The sequence below is a fragment of the Hemiscyllium ocellatum genome, chromosome 9, assembly GCF_020745735.1.
Source record: "Hemiscyllium ocellatum isolate sHemOce1 chromosome 9, sHemOce1.pat.X.cur, whole genome shotgun sequence".
NCBI lineage: Eukaryota > Metazoa > Chordata > Chondrichthyes > Orectolobiformes > Hemiscylliidae > Hemiscyllium > Hemiscyllium ocellatum.
The window spans coordinates 45,814,930-45,831,041 of record NC_083409.1 but is presented as its reverse complement, the minus strand read 5'-3'; the positions used below and the strand labels follow the sequence as shown (position 1 = coordinate 45,831,041).

General features: G+C 40.9%; 1 protein-coding gene across 1 annotated transcript in view; it reads left to right on the top strand.

Annotated features, from left to right (window-relative positions):
- LOC132818497 (adhesion G-protein coupled receptor D2) overlaps positions 1-16,112 on the top strand; it is a 180,500-nt gene that overhangs the window by 70,006 nt on the left and 94,382 nt on the right. Inside the window, exons 16-17 of the mRNA XM_060829557.1 lie at positions 1,605-1,720; positions 2,241-2,361. Coding sequence (XP_060685540.1) covers positions 1,605-1,720; positions 2,241-2,361 — 237 coding nt within the window. The remainder of the gene's footprint in view (positions 1-1,604; positions 1,721-2,240; positions 2,362-16,112) is intronic.

Genomic DNA, 16,112 nt, shown 5'->3' with positions numbered 1-16,112 from the left:
AGAAGCTGCTGCCTTGAACAGCTGCAGTCTATCTAATAGACATTAAATTGAAGTTAACAAGTCTGTCCTCTCAGTTGGGTGTAAAAGATCTGCAAAGTATTTTTTGAAGAAGATCAGAGGAATTCCCCTGGTGACCAGGCTAACATTTATCCTTCAACTAAACACAAATAAAAATATTATCCGATTATTATCTCACTGTTGGTTCTGAGCCCTTGCTGTGTGCAAACCAGCTGCTAACTATTTTAAAATCACAATAGTAATCTGTACCACAAAAATATTTCAATGTCTCTCGAAGAATTTTGGGATGTGAAAGGCTTGATAGTGTTGGAAATCCTTTCCTCTTCGTCCACTTCAAAAAGGAATGAGGAAAAATTAGTAAGGGATTTAGCTCCATTCAGGAAGAATACATTTCTACATTCAGGCTTAATGAACCTTTCCACTGATACGTGGGGACAACTGTCCAGTGCATACCTACCCTTTGATAGACATGTCATGTTAAACACCACAGCATCTGAAGGATGTGGAAAATGTTTGAGTTAAATTAACTTCTAAGGAAGTATATGAAGTGCCTGGCTTTGACTGCACCTGTTACTGTCACTGGTTATAGTTACTCATCGGGTCAGTGTGTGAAGGTACACTACTGTTTAGTTGCTCAGGTTACCTTTTCTCTCTTGACTGTTGGCTAGTTAAAATATGCACACGCAGAACACATAAAAAGTTATTCCTAAGAGAGAAAGAAGAAAGGGCTGGCATTTATATTGCACCTTATCAGGTGCTCGGAGAGTCACGAGTTACTTTTGAAATGCTGCCATTGTTGCTCTGTTGGCGGCCAATATTGTACACAGCAAAGTCTCCAATCAAGGCTGAAAGAAACAATTAATTTGCTTTGGAATGTGAGACAGGAATGTTGGCTGAAACCTGGGAAGAACACCCTGCCCCTTTCTGATTAGCAACATGGAATCTTTTAACGTTCCTCTGAATCACCAGGATATCTCATTAAACATGTGGGACCTCTGACACTGCTGCACTCTTTCAGTACTGCACTGGATTTCTGTGCCTGTGTTCTGGAGTGGGGTCTGGGCCCACAGCATTCTGTCTTGAAGGTTGTAGTAACACCATCTGAGCATAGATGAATTGGCAATGACTATTTATATCATACATTATTCTTGTATTTGACAGACAAGAATATTTTAGATAGAATTGCCAGCGTGTAAAGACATTTGACTGAAAATTGAGGTGCACCTACCATCAAATTTTCTGACTTAATCTCAGCGTCAACCCCTCCTCACATTGGCCATGAGTAGCTCATTTTTCAAGCACCACATTTTGTTAATATAACGCTCCTTCTTCACCTGTAATTCTACTGGGAGTAGGAGGGATGCTAGTGTTTTGCTCTTTGCAGGTTTAGTTTACAAATACAGCATTTGCTCATGTTTGGAATACGCAATGCGGTAGGACATCTAGTACTCTTTAAAATGACTATTCAACTAGAAGTCAAAATAAAAATGCTTGTAACTTAACTGAAAAAAAAGGGGCTGCGTGCAAGACCATGTTTAGGTTAACTTTCCATGGCTTTATAACAAATTCCTTTAATTGTTACATAGGTGAACATGTTTGTGCTCACACGTGTTGTACTGATCACTATGTCAACTGCCAAGCGCCGGGCCACCATGCTTGCTGTTAACAGCAGCCCCATCGAGCAAGCCTACGATCAGATTAGGTGAGAGATGTTATGCAGGTAAGCAGCCTCTGGAGGGCAGTATTGAATCATTTTGGCATTTCTCTTCAGGAGGGAGAAAAACTTAATTTCCTCTTTTTTGTCAAATAAAAAGTAAAACATCGCTGCCAATGCTGGAAGTTTGAAACAAAGAAAAAATTGGATACATGAAGTAGTGAGTCATTTTCCATGGAACCAACTCATAGCTAACATTTTGGCCTTGCATCCTTTTTCAGAGCCTTCTTTTTGATATTTCTCGTTTCAAAAAAGAATTGTGCAAATTAAGCACCCATTTCCCACTTTTCTGTTTTGCTGTTCATATGGTCAACTTAAGTAAAGTACAGTCGATACATCCCTGGGAGCAATGTTGTTTCTAAAATGACTATAATTACTTTGAATAGTTATGTTCCGTTGCAGTGGCAATTGGGTTGTCTGCGAGGAGTGAAGGTTGTGGTTTGCCTTGTGATAATAAGACCATGATGTGCATTCTTTACATAATATTGATGCCAGTGTTGTGTTGCAGGGCTGCCGTGAAAGCTGTGCTGGTGCTTTTGCCCATTCTCGGCCTCACATGGCTCTCTGGTGTCCTGGTTCCACTCTCTGTTGTCATGGCGTACATCTTTGTGATACTCAATTCCCTGCAGGTAAGTGGCAATCTCTTTTTTGATCCAGGTTTCCAATGTGAGCAGCTCTTGTAAACAAATGCTTAGATCCTATTCCAACTGGGTTTCTTTTCTAAACGTCTGGAATCCCAGTTGAATCTCTGCCCATGTAGTTGACCCCTGTCTGATCTGCAATCCATTGTTCTGAAACTTTTTCATATTCCAATGCAGGACATTGCATTGTCCATAGCATTCCACGACTGACAAAGATTAAATTGTCATATTTTACAGGCAAATTAATTCTGTACAGTAAAATGTGGAATATTTTGACACCTGTTTTTCAGTTAATTGGGAAGCGAATCTCATGATCTGAAGTATTTGCGTTTCGAGGTGAAGCTTTTGATTTTATCTCATGCAGCAGTGTTTTTTCTGGTAACTTGGCAGAAAACATACATTTAAATTATATGCAGTTGTGTTGATCTTTTGTTGACAAGTGTTTAGGAGATGATTCATACTCCAAGACATACACAGTAGTAGTTTACATTTGTTTTAGCACAAGCACAAGTAATTGTCTATTTAAAACACTGTATGCTTGACATAGATCAGTAGGCACTCTATCTGCAGCTTTGTGTTTATCTACGATATTTCTATTCTATTTATACCCCTCGTTTTCCCTGTAACTATCTTGACCTGCCTATTTCCAAATCCAGTATTTAATATGTGTTAAGAGCAGATGAGGAAGAGGGGAATAGGGTCCCTCTTTCTCTTCCCTGCAACAAATCTTTTATGTTTACATTTCATTTCAGCACAAGGCTACAACTTCTTCTTATGAAAAGATAGTTAGCTAATATCTATATCAGTGAAGAGCCATTTACAAGTTTTTTTCTGAGTGAAAGAAAGAGCAGTTTTATTAAGCTAACCTCAGGGAAAATAATAATGAGGTGATGTCAAACACTTGGAAGGATGCTGGTGAAACTGGAAAGGGTTCAGAAAAGATTTACACGGATGTTGCCAGGGTTGGAGGATTTGAGCTACAGGGAGAGGCTCAATAGGCTGGGACTGTTTTCCCTGAAACGTCGGAGGCTGAAGGGTGACTTTATAGAGGTTTATAAAATCATGAGGGGCATGGATAGGGTCATTGGACATGGTATTTTCCCTGGGGTGGGGCAGTCTAGAACTTGAGGGCATAGGTTTAGGGTGAGAGGGGAAAGATATAAGAAAGACCTAAGGGACAACGTTTTCACACAGATAGTGGTGCGTGTCTTGAATGAGCTGCCAGAGGAAGTGGTGGATTCTGGTACAATTACAACATTTAAAAGGCATCTAGGTAAGTATATGAATAGGAAGGGTTTGGTGGGATATGGGCCAAGTGCTGGCAAATGGGACTAGATTAGGTTAGGATATCTGGTCAGCATGGACGAGTTGGACCGAAGGATCTGTTTCCATGCTGTGTCTCTCGATGACTCGACGACATGCTCCAAGGTACAAAATTAAAAAGAGAGAATGTCTGGTACAAATAAGAGTGGAAAAGGTAATCTTTTAGCCTATTTTTAAGCCTGTGAAGCCTTCACGACATGCTGTAAACCTACAAGCAGAATAGGTGCTCCAACATCAGCACTCACTCACAGTGTTCCGACCAACAAAAAGCAACTGGCTACAGTCATTCAGCTGCACTGCACAGGCCACATTGTCTGCAGTCTGTCACAAAGTTTGCAAAACAAGCCATCTCCTCCAAGTTGGCTCCTTGGCAGGCAGTTGCCGGGGAGATGGAGAAAATCCTCAAGGGTGTCCTCCAAATGTTCCCCGAACGAAACCGGGTTATCCCCACCAATGTGTGAGAATCTCTTGCCCAAGATCACCCAAACTTGAGAAAGAAAAAGCATCTGTGACAGGAAGCAGTCCTCCTTGACATCCCCAACCAGCCCAGATAGAGGCCAAGCACAAACAGGGAAAGTGTATGAAAATCCGAGCATCTCGTGTCCCCAAGTCTTGAAACAATACCTGCCTCACCTACAACACGGTGTGTGTGGATCCAGCATTGGGCTGTTTATTGACCCCCAGGACCCACTACTTAGGAGTGGCAGGAAGTCATCCCCCATCTTGCGGGACTGCCTAAGAAGTCAGGGACTGATTACATTGATTTGGCGAAGTCTGAGGTTATGACTGGAATGCCCAGGTTTGGGATTCCTGTTGTGACTGCCCACTCACTCTGCGGAGCAAATGCCTACAAAGAAGACCGTGTCGCTTTCTGTCTTCCTTCTCTCCTGCTCCCCGAATCAAAAGAAGACAGTGCTCAGAGCAGTGGGGAATGTCTTCCCTGAGCAGGAAGGGTCAAAAATAACCGAAGGTGGATTTTAGTTGGTGTTGTACTTGTGATTTAGGTTTTTTTGCTGAGAGTTCACAGTAGCATTGAGGGGATTTGTCATTAGGCAGGCAGTGGGGCAGCACAAGGTGGACTGTATTGAAAAAAACAAACAGGAATTTTGAAGTGCCAGTTGCAGTAACAAGGAGCAGGAACATCGTGATTCATTCAAGGGAGCTGAGTGAGGTTAAATTGTCTCATATAAACCTGGCTAGGATGGGTTAGACATGTCACTCTTTACATAGCGGGACAAGCAGAATTTCTCAGAGGGTGGAATGCCCAGAAAATCACTTGGGAAAAAGTGAGGACTGCAGATGCTGGAGATCAGAGCTGAAAACTGTGTTTCTGGAAAAGCGCAGCTGGTCAGGCAGCATCCAAGGATCAGGAGAATCGACGTTTCGGGCATGAGCCCTTCTTCAGAAACATTCCTGAAGAAGGGCTTATGCCCGAAACGTCGATTCTCCTGCTCCTTGGATGCTGCCTGACCTGCTGCGCTTTTCCAGCAACACATTTTTCAGAAAATCACTTGCCATACTTTACATTTAGAATTCAGTTTTATTGGCACGTATGCTCAAGCACAGAAGTGAAAAGTGCACATTGTCGTCACACGTGGTGTCACCTGAGGTACAACATAGCTTCAGTACAAAACTGGAGAAATAAAGAAAGTAACTACAAGTTCTACGTTACAGTTCTTCATAGAATTAGGATATGGGTGGCCTTCCTTGTCAACTGTGGTGCTTTCTTGAAACAACAATGCTGACTAAAAGTGGCCCTGAAGCACCTGTTAGCTTATGTACATTATACGGTTTCTGCTTTTCTGTCGCATTTGGCTCTCAAAGTAACTTTCTGCAGGAATATTTGGTTAACAGTGCAGCAGGCCCGCCCAGAGAATACAAATAAACTTCCTACGGGGTAATTAAGTGAAATTCAACTGGTATTTGAATTTATGTCTGTTGTTCGTTGTACTAGATGTTCATGCGTGTAATACATTATATCCAAGCTCCTGTAAACAGATAATGGAAGCAAAGCAAATTTACAGGCAATAAATTTTTATGTGTTCTTGTTGCTGAATCAGTTTTCACTTAATGTTATGATATTGCAATAATTGAAAAGGTATCAAACTTCTTTCAGGAGATTTTTTTTACACTGAGGATCAATATTGCAATCAAATGAGGTTTATTAATATTTAAATTGCCACTGGCCAGGAGAAAATCAGCACATCTGTGCATTGGCGTGTTACTGGTCACCAACTGTCCTTCACTCTTCCACATGCAGCTGCACTCAACTTACACTTTTGAAAAAATGCAAAAATGCTTTAGCGGCTAACTTACTGTGATTGAAAATGTCCTGGCTGAGCCGGCAGTATCCCAACTCAGAGGCCATGCAGGATGGCTGTTGAAATACAATTTATATGGCATGTGATGGCGTACTCGCTGCAGTTCAATTCTCTGACAGATGTGTGAAATCCTTGTCTTTCTGCTTCAGTGTATAGTTAGCTTGCTCAGAGCTGAGAGGGATAGCAGCCACACTATCCATGTGTAGTTCTTCATGTAGGCTGGGTGGCAGTTAGCAAGTCCCAACAGCGGTTGGTTTATCTGTTGAATCCTGAACACCATGGCTTCTCCTTGGTGTCTCCTCGCATTGAAGGAGCTGATACGGGAACCAGAGTTTAGGGGAAAATCAAAGCGTAGGGTGCGATCTTCTGCTGTTACTGGTGGGGAATGTGTTGAACTAGGCAGAGAGGTGGTGTATCATTGGATCTCCACAGTACGGAAACTGGCCATTCGGTCCAACAACGACCCTCCGAAGAGCATCCCAGCCAGACCCATTCCCCTACTCTTATCCCTGTAAGCCTGTATTTCCTGTGGCTAATATACCTAACCTACACATTCCTGAATACTATGGGCAATGTAGCACAGCCAATCCACCTAACTTGCACATCTTTGGACTGTGGAAGGAAACTACAGCACCTGGCAGAAACCCAGGCAGACACTGGGAGAACATGCAAACTCTAGACAGACAGCCATCCGAGGGTGGAACTGAACCTGGGTGCCCGGTGCTGTGAGGCAGCAGTGCTAACCACTGAACCACTATGCTGCCCTGTGTACCCAAATCCCTCTGTCTCCTTGTCATCACTGAAATTAGGTTCAGGAGAGGGAGGCCCCTGGTTAATTGTTCAGCCCCACTGCCGGTGAAAGATCAGTGAAGGGCTTCAGCCTGTTGTTCTTATGATTAACCCCAAATGCAACTTGCCATGTGGCATGCCTGACATGGGTAGCTTGACAGTGATCTGAGCAGTGAAGGTCCTTTGATCAAAGACATCTCCCTGCCTGATCAGGGGACTGGACGTCAGCAGGGGAAATGTCTACTGTGAGTGACTCCCCGCATTTTCTTCTGAACTGCTATGACCTCAAGCCCTAGAGGTCCCTTGGTTTACCTCAGGGTCCTCTCCGATCCTGGGCCCTGTTCAGGCAGGAGCCTCGGCCACCTTTAGTGGTGCCCTCCTGAGGGCGAGAGCTGCTGGCTTCTGATTGGCTAACAGCTCTTGCTGGCTCAGTCTTGCACTCGGGGATTAGAATTCCAGGCAAAGGCCTGTGCGGAGCCTCACCACCATTAGGTGGTGTGTGCCTTGCTTGGACAAGCCTCTTCCCTTAGCTGACGATTGCCCTGCCTTCTTAGGGCAGCACAGTGGCTCAGCGGTTAGCACTGCCGCCTCACAGCACCAGCGACCTGGGTTCAATTCCCACCTCAGGCAGCTGTCTGTGTGGAGTTCGCACATTCTCCCTGTGTCTGCATGGGGTTCCTCCGGGTGCTCCGGTTTCCTCCCACAATCCGAAGGTATGCAGGTCAGGTGGATTGGCTGTGGGAAATTGCCCATAGTGTTCAGGGATCTGTAGGTTAGGTACATTAGTCAGGGGTAAATGTAGGGGAATGGGTCTTGGTGAGTTACTCTTCAGAGTGTTGGTGTGGAGCTGTTGGGCCACTATAGTGAGGGGGACTGATACTATTCTATGCAGCAAAGGACTAGTGTCCAGAAACTTGGGTTTCCTGCCCAGTACCCAAGCTCAGGACATCTGCTCAGAGCTTGAGAAGGAATTCCTGTGGGAGTGGGAGGATCTGGTAACCATGGTTTGTATGTTTATGAACAATATGGGCAGGACAACAAAGGAGCTCCTGTATAGTCAGTCTCAGGAGTTAAGCACACCAAGGTAATAAGCAGAACCTTAAAGGATTATTAATGAGCTATGTGAAAATTAGCCAAGTGCAATTAAAATAACGGAAATGAATGCATGACATAAAGTTCAAGGTTGTGTTAGAAGTGGGCTCTGGTTTGTGGAGCACTGGCAATAGTTCTAGTAGAAATTGAGGAGATGTATCAGTGGGATGGTCTCTGCCAGTTCTGAGTTGGGACCAGTGTGCTAGAGAGTTGCAAAACCACAAAAATGGAAAGGGTTTTAACCTCAGTTCATCAAATTTGGGAAGGTGAGGGAAATCAAATTGTAGGGACGAGGCAAGAGAATAATGTGGGAAATGATAAAACACACACGCTAGGATAGAGTACACATGTAAGGTAAATTAACAGATGGAGGTTTGAGGTTACAAAATGAGTTAGAGGACAAACTAATGACTCTGCTCTGGATGCACATGGCATTCAAACCAAAACTGATGGTATAAGTAGAAATGAATATGTGTGATTCGATAGCCATTGCAGAGATGTGACTGCAGGATGACTTGGTTTGGGACCTGAATATTGACTCGTATGTGACATTTTGAAAGGTCAGTCCCTGCATAGGATTCCTCAATTTATGGTGGTTTCAGACAGGATACCCCCCAACATGCCAAGCTGCTGGGTGAGAAAGGATAACTGCATCCCTTCTGCTTTCATCTGGCCCTTTCATCTGTTTGGTTGCAGCAAGGTTAATTTGAGAAAGATCCTGCCTTTGTGGAAACATTTCTCCTGGACCAAATGAGTCTATGTTTTAAAGGAGCCATTTTAACCAGACTTTCTTGAGGTAACAGAAGAGTGACTTTATTGATTTACTAAGCACAAGATGAAATAATAACACAACACAAACACGATTAGGAAGGAGAGTCCAAAGCAAATAAAAATATAAAGAAAAGAAATATTGATCAGTGTCTCAGGTCTTTGAAGATTAGGCAATGGAACATTGTTACGTTGGGTGGTAATCACTAGCATTGATGTTGACATGTGAGCAGCTGGTTTTACAAGTTAGCAGGAAGGCCTTTGTCCTGACTGTGCTTTCAATTGCTCAGCAGAGAGAGAGATCTACTTCTTTCTAATCTGCAGTGCAGGGACGACCAGAGTTTTTCTTATCTGTGACTTTCACAGTACAGACTTTCATCCTTCAGCATGTGCAGGCCAGAGGTGAAACTGACTTTTACCACCTTGTTCTTGTATAAAGAAAACATAAACATGTCTCTCGACTGCCATCATGTTCACAGTCTGAAATAACTCACAGGAAGCTACAGCTCAGTTTGCATTGCGCAACCTGAGGTTTTGGTCGCCATACTATAGGAAGGATGTGGAAGCTTTAGAACGAGTGCAGAGGAGGTTTACCAGGATGTTGCCTGGAATGGTAGGAAAATCTTATGAGGAAAGGCTGAGGCACTTGGGGCTGTTCTCATTGGAGAAGAGAAGGTTTAGGGGAGATCTGATAGAAGTGTATAAGATGATTAGGGGTTTAGATAGGGTAGATACTAAGAACCTTTTACCGCTAATGGAGTCAGGTGTTACTAGGGGACATAGCTTTAAATTAAGGGGTGGTAGGTATAGGACAGATGTTAGGGGTAGATTCTTCACACAGCGGGTTGTGAGTTCATGGAATGCCCTGCCCGTATCAGTGGTGAACTCTCCTTCTTTATGGTCATTTAAGCGGGCATTGGATAGGCATTTGGAAGTTATTGGGCTAGTATAGGTTAGGTAGGATTCGGTCGGCGCAACATCGAGGGCCGAAGGGCCTGTACTGCGCTGTATCCTTCTATGTTCTATGTTCTAACCTCATTTGAAGGCTGTCTCTTTGAAGCTTCCTTGTTGCCCAATAGGTGTGACATTCCGTTGTCTCCCTTGAGGCCAACCAGAACCTAGGCAAGCCTTCCAGACAGTCATACCATTGATCAGAGTTACACTCTTTGTCATTTATTGTTGGCTGAGTAACTTTTAAATAAAACATGTTGTTATTGAAAGTGATGTGTCACAAGGATTAGTGCCGGACATCAATTTTTACGATTTATATAGATGACTTGGATGAAGGGACTGAAGATATAATTAGCAAATTTTCTGATGACACAAAGTTAGGCAGGAAAGTAAGTTGTAAGTTAAGGAGATCACAAATGGGTGTAAGTAGGTTCATTGAATAGACAAACGGGAGTACAATGTGTGAAAATATTTTTGGAAGGAAAGATAAAAATTGGAGCCTATTATCTATACAGTGGAATATAGGAGAGCTCTGGGATGCACAGGGATCTGGGTAGTGGGAATGTGGCAATCAGATCTCATTGAATGGTGGAGCAGGTAATATTTAAGTTTGGGAAGCCTAAATGTGTAAAGGTAAGGTCATTAAAAGACTGGACTTCAGAAATTGCCAGCACACCTCAAAGGGAGACACTTCAACGGGTTTCATATGCACTTATGAGGTCAGAGCTATGAGAGAGAAAGCTGTAAGTATGGCAGTGGCCTTCATTGAGCATGGGAACTGCAGAAAATAAATAGCACAGATTTCATTAAGAATTTGTTGCAGACCAGACTAAACCCCTCAAAATATATTAGGAAGGTAGCCTAGAGCTCACTTTTTCTTATTTTAAAGGTAAGTGTAAAGTGTTGTATTCCAGATGCCATTTGATTGGTCAAACAACTCAATATTAAGCAAAACACAATTTACTCATACTCTGTCTAGTTAAAATACAGCCAAAGAGAAAAATAAAAGAAAGTAATTGGCTTATCTGTAACTGTATTGGAAAACTTAACAGAATAATAGATTAGTTAGCTACTAAACAGTAACTATTCCAATATCACAACATCCCATAAACACACCCTTGGCGAAAGGCAAATTCACTAAAACAGATGGTCTCACTTCAGTGGCAGGAAGAGAATTCCCAGCTTTTAGCTGTAACCGAGAAAGGTACAAAATAACCATCCACTACTTCTAGACCTCAGCAGCAATTACTACTGAACAACTAAGAAACTAAAAATCCTGTTTGTGTGGGAACTTGACCACACCCATTCAGGCTGCTTCTATTGTTCCAATTTTAAAAAAACGCAGGCCTCACAAACTGTTTACTTTACTGGATTTCCAAATAGACAGTTTTTCACCTCTGTTTGAAAACCTCTATTTTTTTAAAAAAAGGACAAAATAACCTCTTAAAGCCATGGTATTGTCACAGATTTATATTATTCAGTGAATGCTACAATCAAAAGCTTTGATTTTGAAGCTAAAAGTTCAATGAATCTAAAACTTTACCAAACACCTCACTGAAATTCTATTGCCAGATAAGTAATTAAGGTGGAGTCTTGATTGGATTTCTGGGAAGCTGCATGTTGAATTTCAGAAGAAATTTGGGTTAGAACTAGAAGTTGTGGATGTAAGCCTATTTCAGCAGACTGAATAGCAACTCTAGATCAGAAACAAAAGGGTTGACTCATCAATAAAGCCCACATTTGAACCTTGGAAGATAAATTAGAGGATCCCTTCTTAAAAAACTAATAGTGGAATCCTTACAAAATGTTATACCTTTGGAGTATGGATGGAAATTGAGGAAATGTCAAATTGAATGTCAGAGGGCTGTGGCATGCCTTTTGGTTATTCTAAAGCCAAGTAAAGGAACCTTCAAGAGCTTAATAAAGGAAAGAAAACACTTTCAAGGAGGATCTCTTATGGTCATTAGAAAATAGGGAATGTTCAGTAGATAATACACATTGCTGCTACTGAGCATTGATGGGAGAGGGAGTGAATGCTTGTGGATGTGGTGTCAGTCAAGCAGCTGCTTTGCCCTGGATAGTGTCAAGTTTCTTGAATATTGCTGGAGCTGCACCCATCCAGGCAACTGGGGAGTATTGTATCACACTCCTGAGGACGGTACATAGTAATCAGCAGGAGGTTTCTTTGCCTGTGTTTAACCTGAAGACATGAGACTTCATGGGATCCAGAGTCAATGCTGAGAGCTCCCAGGGTAACTCCCTGTTGACTGTAAACCACTGTGCCGCCATCTCTGCTGGGTCTGACCTGCCAGTGAGACAGGACACACCCAGGGATGGCGATGGTAGAGACTGGAACATTGCCTATCAGGTACAATTCCATCAGTATGACTATGTCAGGCTATTGCTTGACTATCTGTCAGACAGATCTCCCAATTTTGGCACTGGCCTCCAGATGTTAGGAAGGAGGACTTTTCAAGAACCACAGGGCTGTTTCTGCCTTGGTCTGTCCAAAGTCTACATCGATGCCAGGTGGTCCATCCGGTTTCATTTCTTTGTTGAAACATCATGGCGATTGGTACAACTGAGTGGTTTGGCGGGGCCATTTCAGAGGGCAGTTGAGATACACCCACATTGCTGTGGGCCTGGAGTCACAAGTAAGCCAGACCAAGCGAAGATGGCAGATTCTCTTTCCTGAAGGACATTAGTGAACCTCCCTACCAGGAACCAAGTAAAGTGTAATTATGTGACGCAAATCACCATGTACTGTGCAACAAAAAAATCTCTTCAGATGCCTGTATGGTCTGAAGAATTCCTAATAAAGTTTTTCTGTCAGGGTTCTGTGTTGAAGCGGGCTTTATTCATCAAGTTGTTGTCCTTCCCTCCAAGAAATGAGTTGTGATGTAACTTTTCAGATCAAATTTACTAACAACTTACTTGTAAAATAAAAGAGGTTAATCAATAAATGACAATCCTGATCTAGTCAAACCTTGTCTCCTGTAGGGCCACATGTTTCAGAAAGCAAAAAAAAAATCCAGTATGTTGTGGATTACAGACAAATCGATACAAGTGTATAAATCATAAAACAAAAAGAGGAAACGAACATTTCCTTAATTGAAAAATCTTCAATTAATGATCACAAAATAAGCCAAATCACAAGGCGATAAAGGTTGCAAAAAGCAATAAACAAATCAGTAATTGATTCCAAAAGATGATTAATAAGTTCAGTTTCTAATCACTGCATCTCTTAATGTATGAAGACATGTACATGTATGTATGCATTCCAACAGCAAGTCAGCAACCATAAAGGTTCTGGGAAACTGAGTACTTTCTAATACCAGCCATTAGATGGCGGCATGACCTATTACTTTGCTTCACTGTGTATTTGTAGACTTTCAGGATTAAGTATCTCTTCAAGAGATCTAGTTCGTTTCACTTTGGAGCTTTGAGCTGGATTGACTTGCCTTTCTGTCTTTAATTTTTTTGTAAAGTAGAAGTGATGTAAGTGAGAACTGGATTGGCAAAATATTTAAGACCGGCTATTTACATCCTAGCCTGCAATGTTTAGGCACATAGGCTAATGCTTCTATTAAAATTGTGGAGAGATTTGGTTAGTACAAGTGCTTAAGCATTTGAATAATAATATTGAAGTCGCAATTGCTACTCTGAAGCAGATACTGCATTTGGGGGTGGATTAGCCAAACTAAATAAATAAAATTCAGGTGCAGTGATACAAAGGATAAATCAGCTGTGGGCTCTTAGCAATATAACTGGCAATTCACTGCAGACCACAGCTGTTCATGAGAAAATATTGAGATTTTCAACAATAAAACAATTTATTTGCAAGCTGTAGCAGGATCTTCTCGTAAGCAATTGTGACCCTCCGAATTGTTAAATAGCCCATTATCAGCACCGCATGGATAGGGCATGTTTTGTAAGGGATAATGGAGACCTGCAGATGAATTACTTCAAAGCAGCAATCTAGTTGAGGGCAGGTTATGATTGCTCTCTGGAACACCCAGATTGGATTACCGAACTTAATTTCACTCGGACAGACCTGCTAACATTTACTCAATAGGTTTCTTGCTGTTATTGCATTTCATTTCTCTGTTGTTAAATCCGAGTATTGCTGTGTGAACTACGTAAAGTATATTGTTAGATAACTTAGCAAGACTGAATTGCAGTATTGCTGATATTTTGCAGGATACTAATATGATTTGAAATGCAATATTCTGGGGGTTTTATGTATAGAATATCTGTTTTGCTTAGTTCCTTTTTTACCCTTAGTTTCAGTTTTGTATCTGCATTTGATACGTATTTAGTTTAAAATACTAGGTTTTTCTCTTTCTGACTTGTTCGTCCATTCCTTCTTTACAGTTTATTGAATGACCACAAATTACACAAAATATGTTGTGTGCTCTGCTTTGGTTCATTGGTGATGCTTTATCCTGAGCCGTTCTTTGCAAATAATCCCTGATGAAAACTGGAATTGTGTTCCACATTCAGGGACAGGTCCCAAGTTTACCTTCATCAGAATGGGAATTAAATGTGCTATTATTCTGAAACATACTGTAAACATCTAATCAACTGAGATAACTAGCCCTGAAGTGAAATATAAAATTATATATAAATTCAATCATTTGGTTGTCATTCACTTCAAAAGGAAGTTAACAGCAATGAAATATTCACTTTTACCTTGAAATGCCATTCGTTTCTATATATTATTCTAATTAATTTGGGTGGGAAATCATTTATATGAATCACAGACTTGGTGTGAATTAACATGCTAATTATATCAAATGTCCTATAAAAAGTAGTTTCTCACCACTGAACTGCAGGAAGTCTACGGTGACTGTAGTTTATGAATTTGTATGCTTTCAAACAACATACAAAATTGATACCTAGTTAATAATTAAAAATGTTACATGAACTAATAATTCCCAAAGTTAAGCAGAAAATATTTGAAGATTTTTGAGTTGCTTGTGCCAGAAACTGATGATCTGTGATTGTGATCTCAGCATTTGCCTTTTTCAGGGAGTATTGTACAATCATTTATTAACTTTGAAAATCAGTCTTCCATTAACCTCATAATTAGAGATACCGAGGTCTGCAGCAATCTTATATTACTGTATTGCTGTTTAGACTGAAAGCAATTCTTTTTAAAAAAAACCTTTTTTTTGTCACAAGTAGCAATAATTTCAATAGTGAATGTCAGATAGTAGCCTTGGTTCAACTAATATCATCTTAGTTGATCTGTTCTCTAAGGTTTGTTTGAATCTCAGTGGATTTCACTGCCGTGGTATTGAAACTTCTGGATGTTGTAAATTGGTTGTACTGACTCCACTTAAATAGTCTGAATGATGAATCTGTTTGGCATGGAGCATTGAAAAGTGTAGGAATCAGCCTTTAGATGAGGTGCAGATGAATTTTATGCTTAACCTTCAAGCTTCCTAAATTACTTTGAACATTGCTGAAATGGCTTTGATCATCACAAAACTTGAGAGTGTAGACATTAACCAGTTCAAATCAAGTCGACTATGAATCCTAATATTTTCTTTTTAAAAGGAAAATGTTGGAAGCAGATGCAATAATTTTTTTTCTGTCAAATTCATTTTTAATTGTTGAAATATTTGTGCTTGTATTTCTGCCCCCTCACTTTCTCCAGCTGTAGGTAACTGTTTAGTGAACACAAAATTTCAACCACAGCTTGCTATACTGTGCTCATTTTTATCTGTAGATTTAATAACCAAGTTACTTTATCTTCTGCTCTGACTCTAACTTCCTGTTCAGTGAATGCTATTCTCATTCTCCAAGACTGTGTAGCATCCTTTTCTCTGCCTGCATTTACTGTCATGTTACCTGTAGGAACTTACTGAGTTCTTTTTCTGCTAACTGTGTGAATTGTGCTGCTTTGTTGACAATTTTAATGCTTGGTTATCAGCCCCCAAATGCCAACTAACTGGCATCAATTTGTTGGGAAAGCAGAGTAGAAAGAATTTCATTTAATTTCATTTGAAATACTGCTGCTTCAGTGCTGTTTCATCTTGATATTTAAAACTACAGTCAGTGGCCATGTATTGAAAGATGTGTTCAGTGTTTTCGGCTTTTGGTGAGAGTGTTTGAATTCTTTCTGAATTTGAGACTTCAGTCTCAGGATGTAGGACAGATAAGAAACAAATAAAGCATCAATTAATGTTATGATTCCAGACCAGATTGGAAACTTTGTTATGATCCTGGACAAAATTACCAAATTATGTTCAGGTTAGTGTCCAGTAACATTTTATTTTTTAAAACAAAAGATGAAGTCTGGGTGTCTTACTAAGAGAATAAAGCCACACAATTCCACAGTTTTGAATAAAAAATGGTGCTTTACTGCAGAAGTTAGAACAATAATGCAATCTGCAATACAAGCACTGTTTACTTTTAACACTTAAATTAACATGGGTAGTATTATAAATAAAAACAGAGCGGCAGATGCTGTGAATCAAAAGCAAAAAC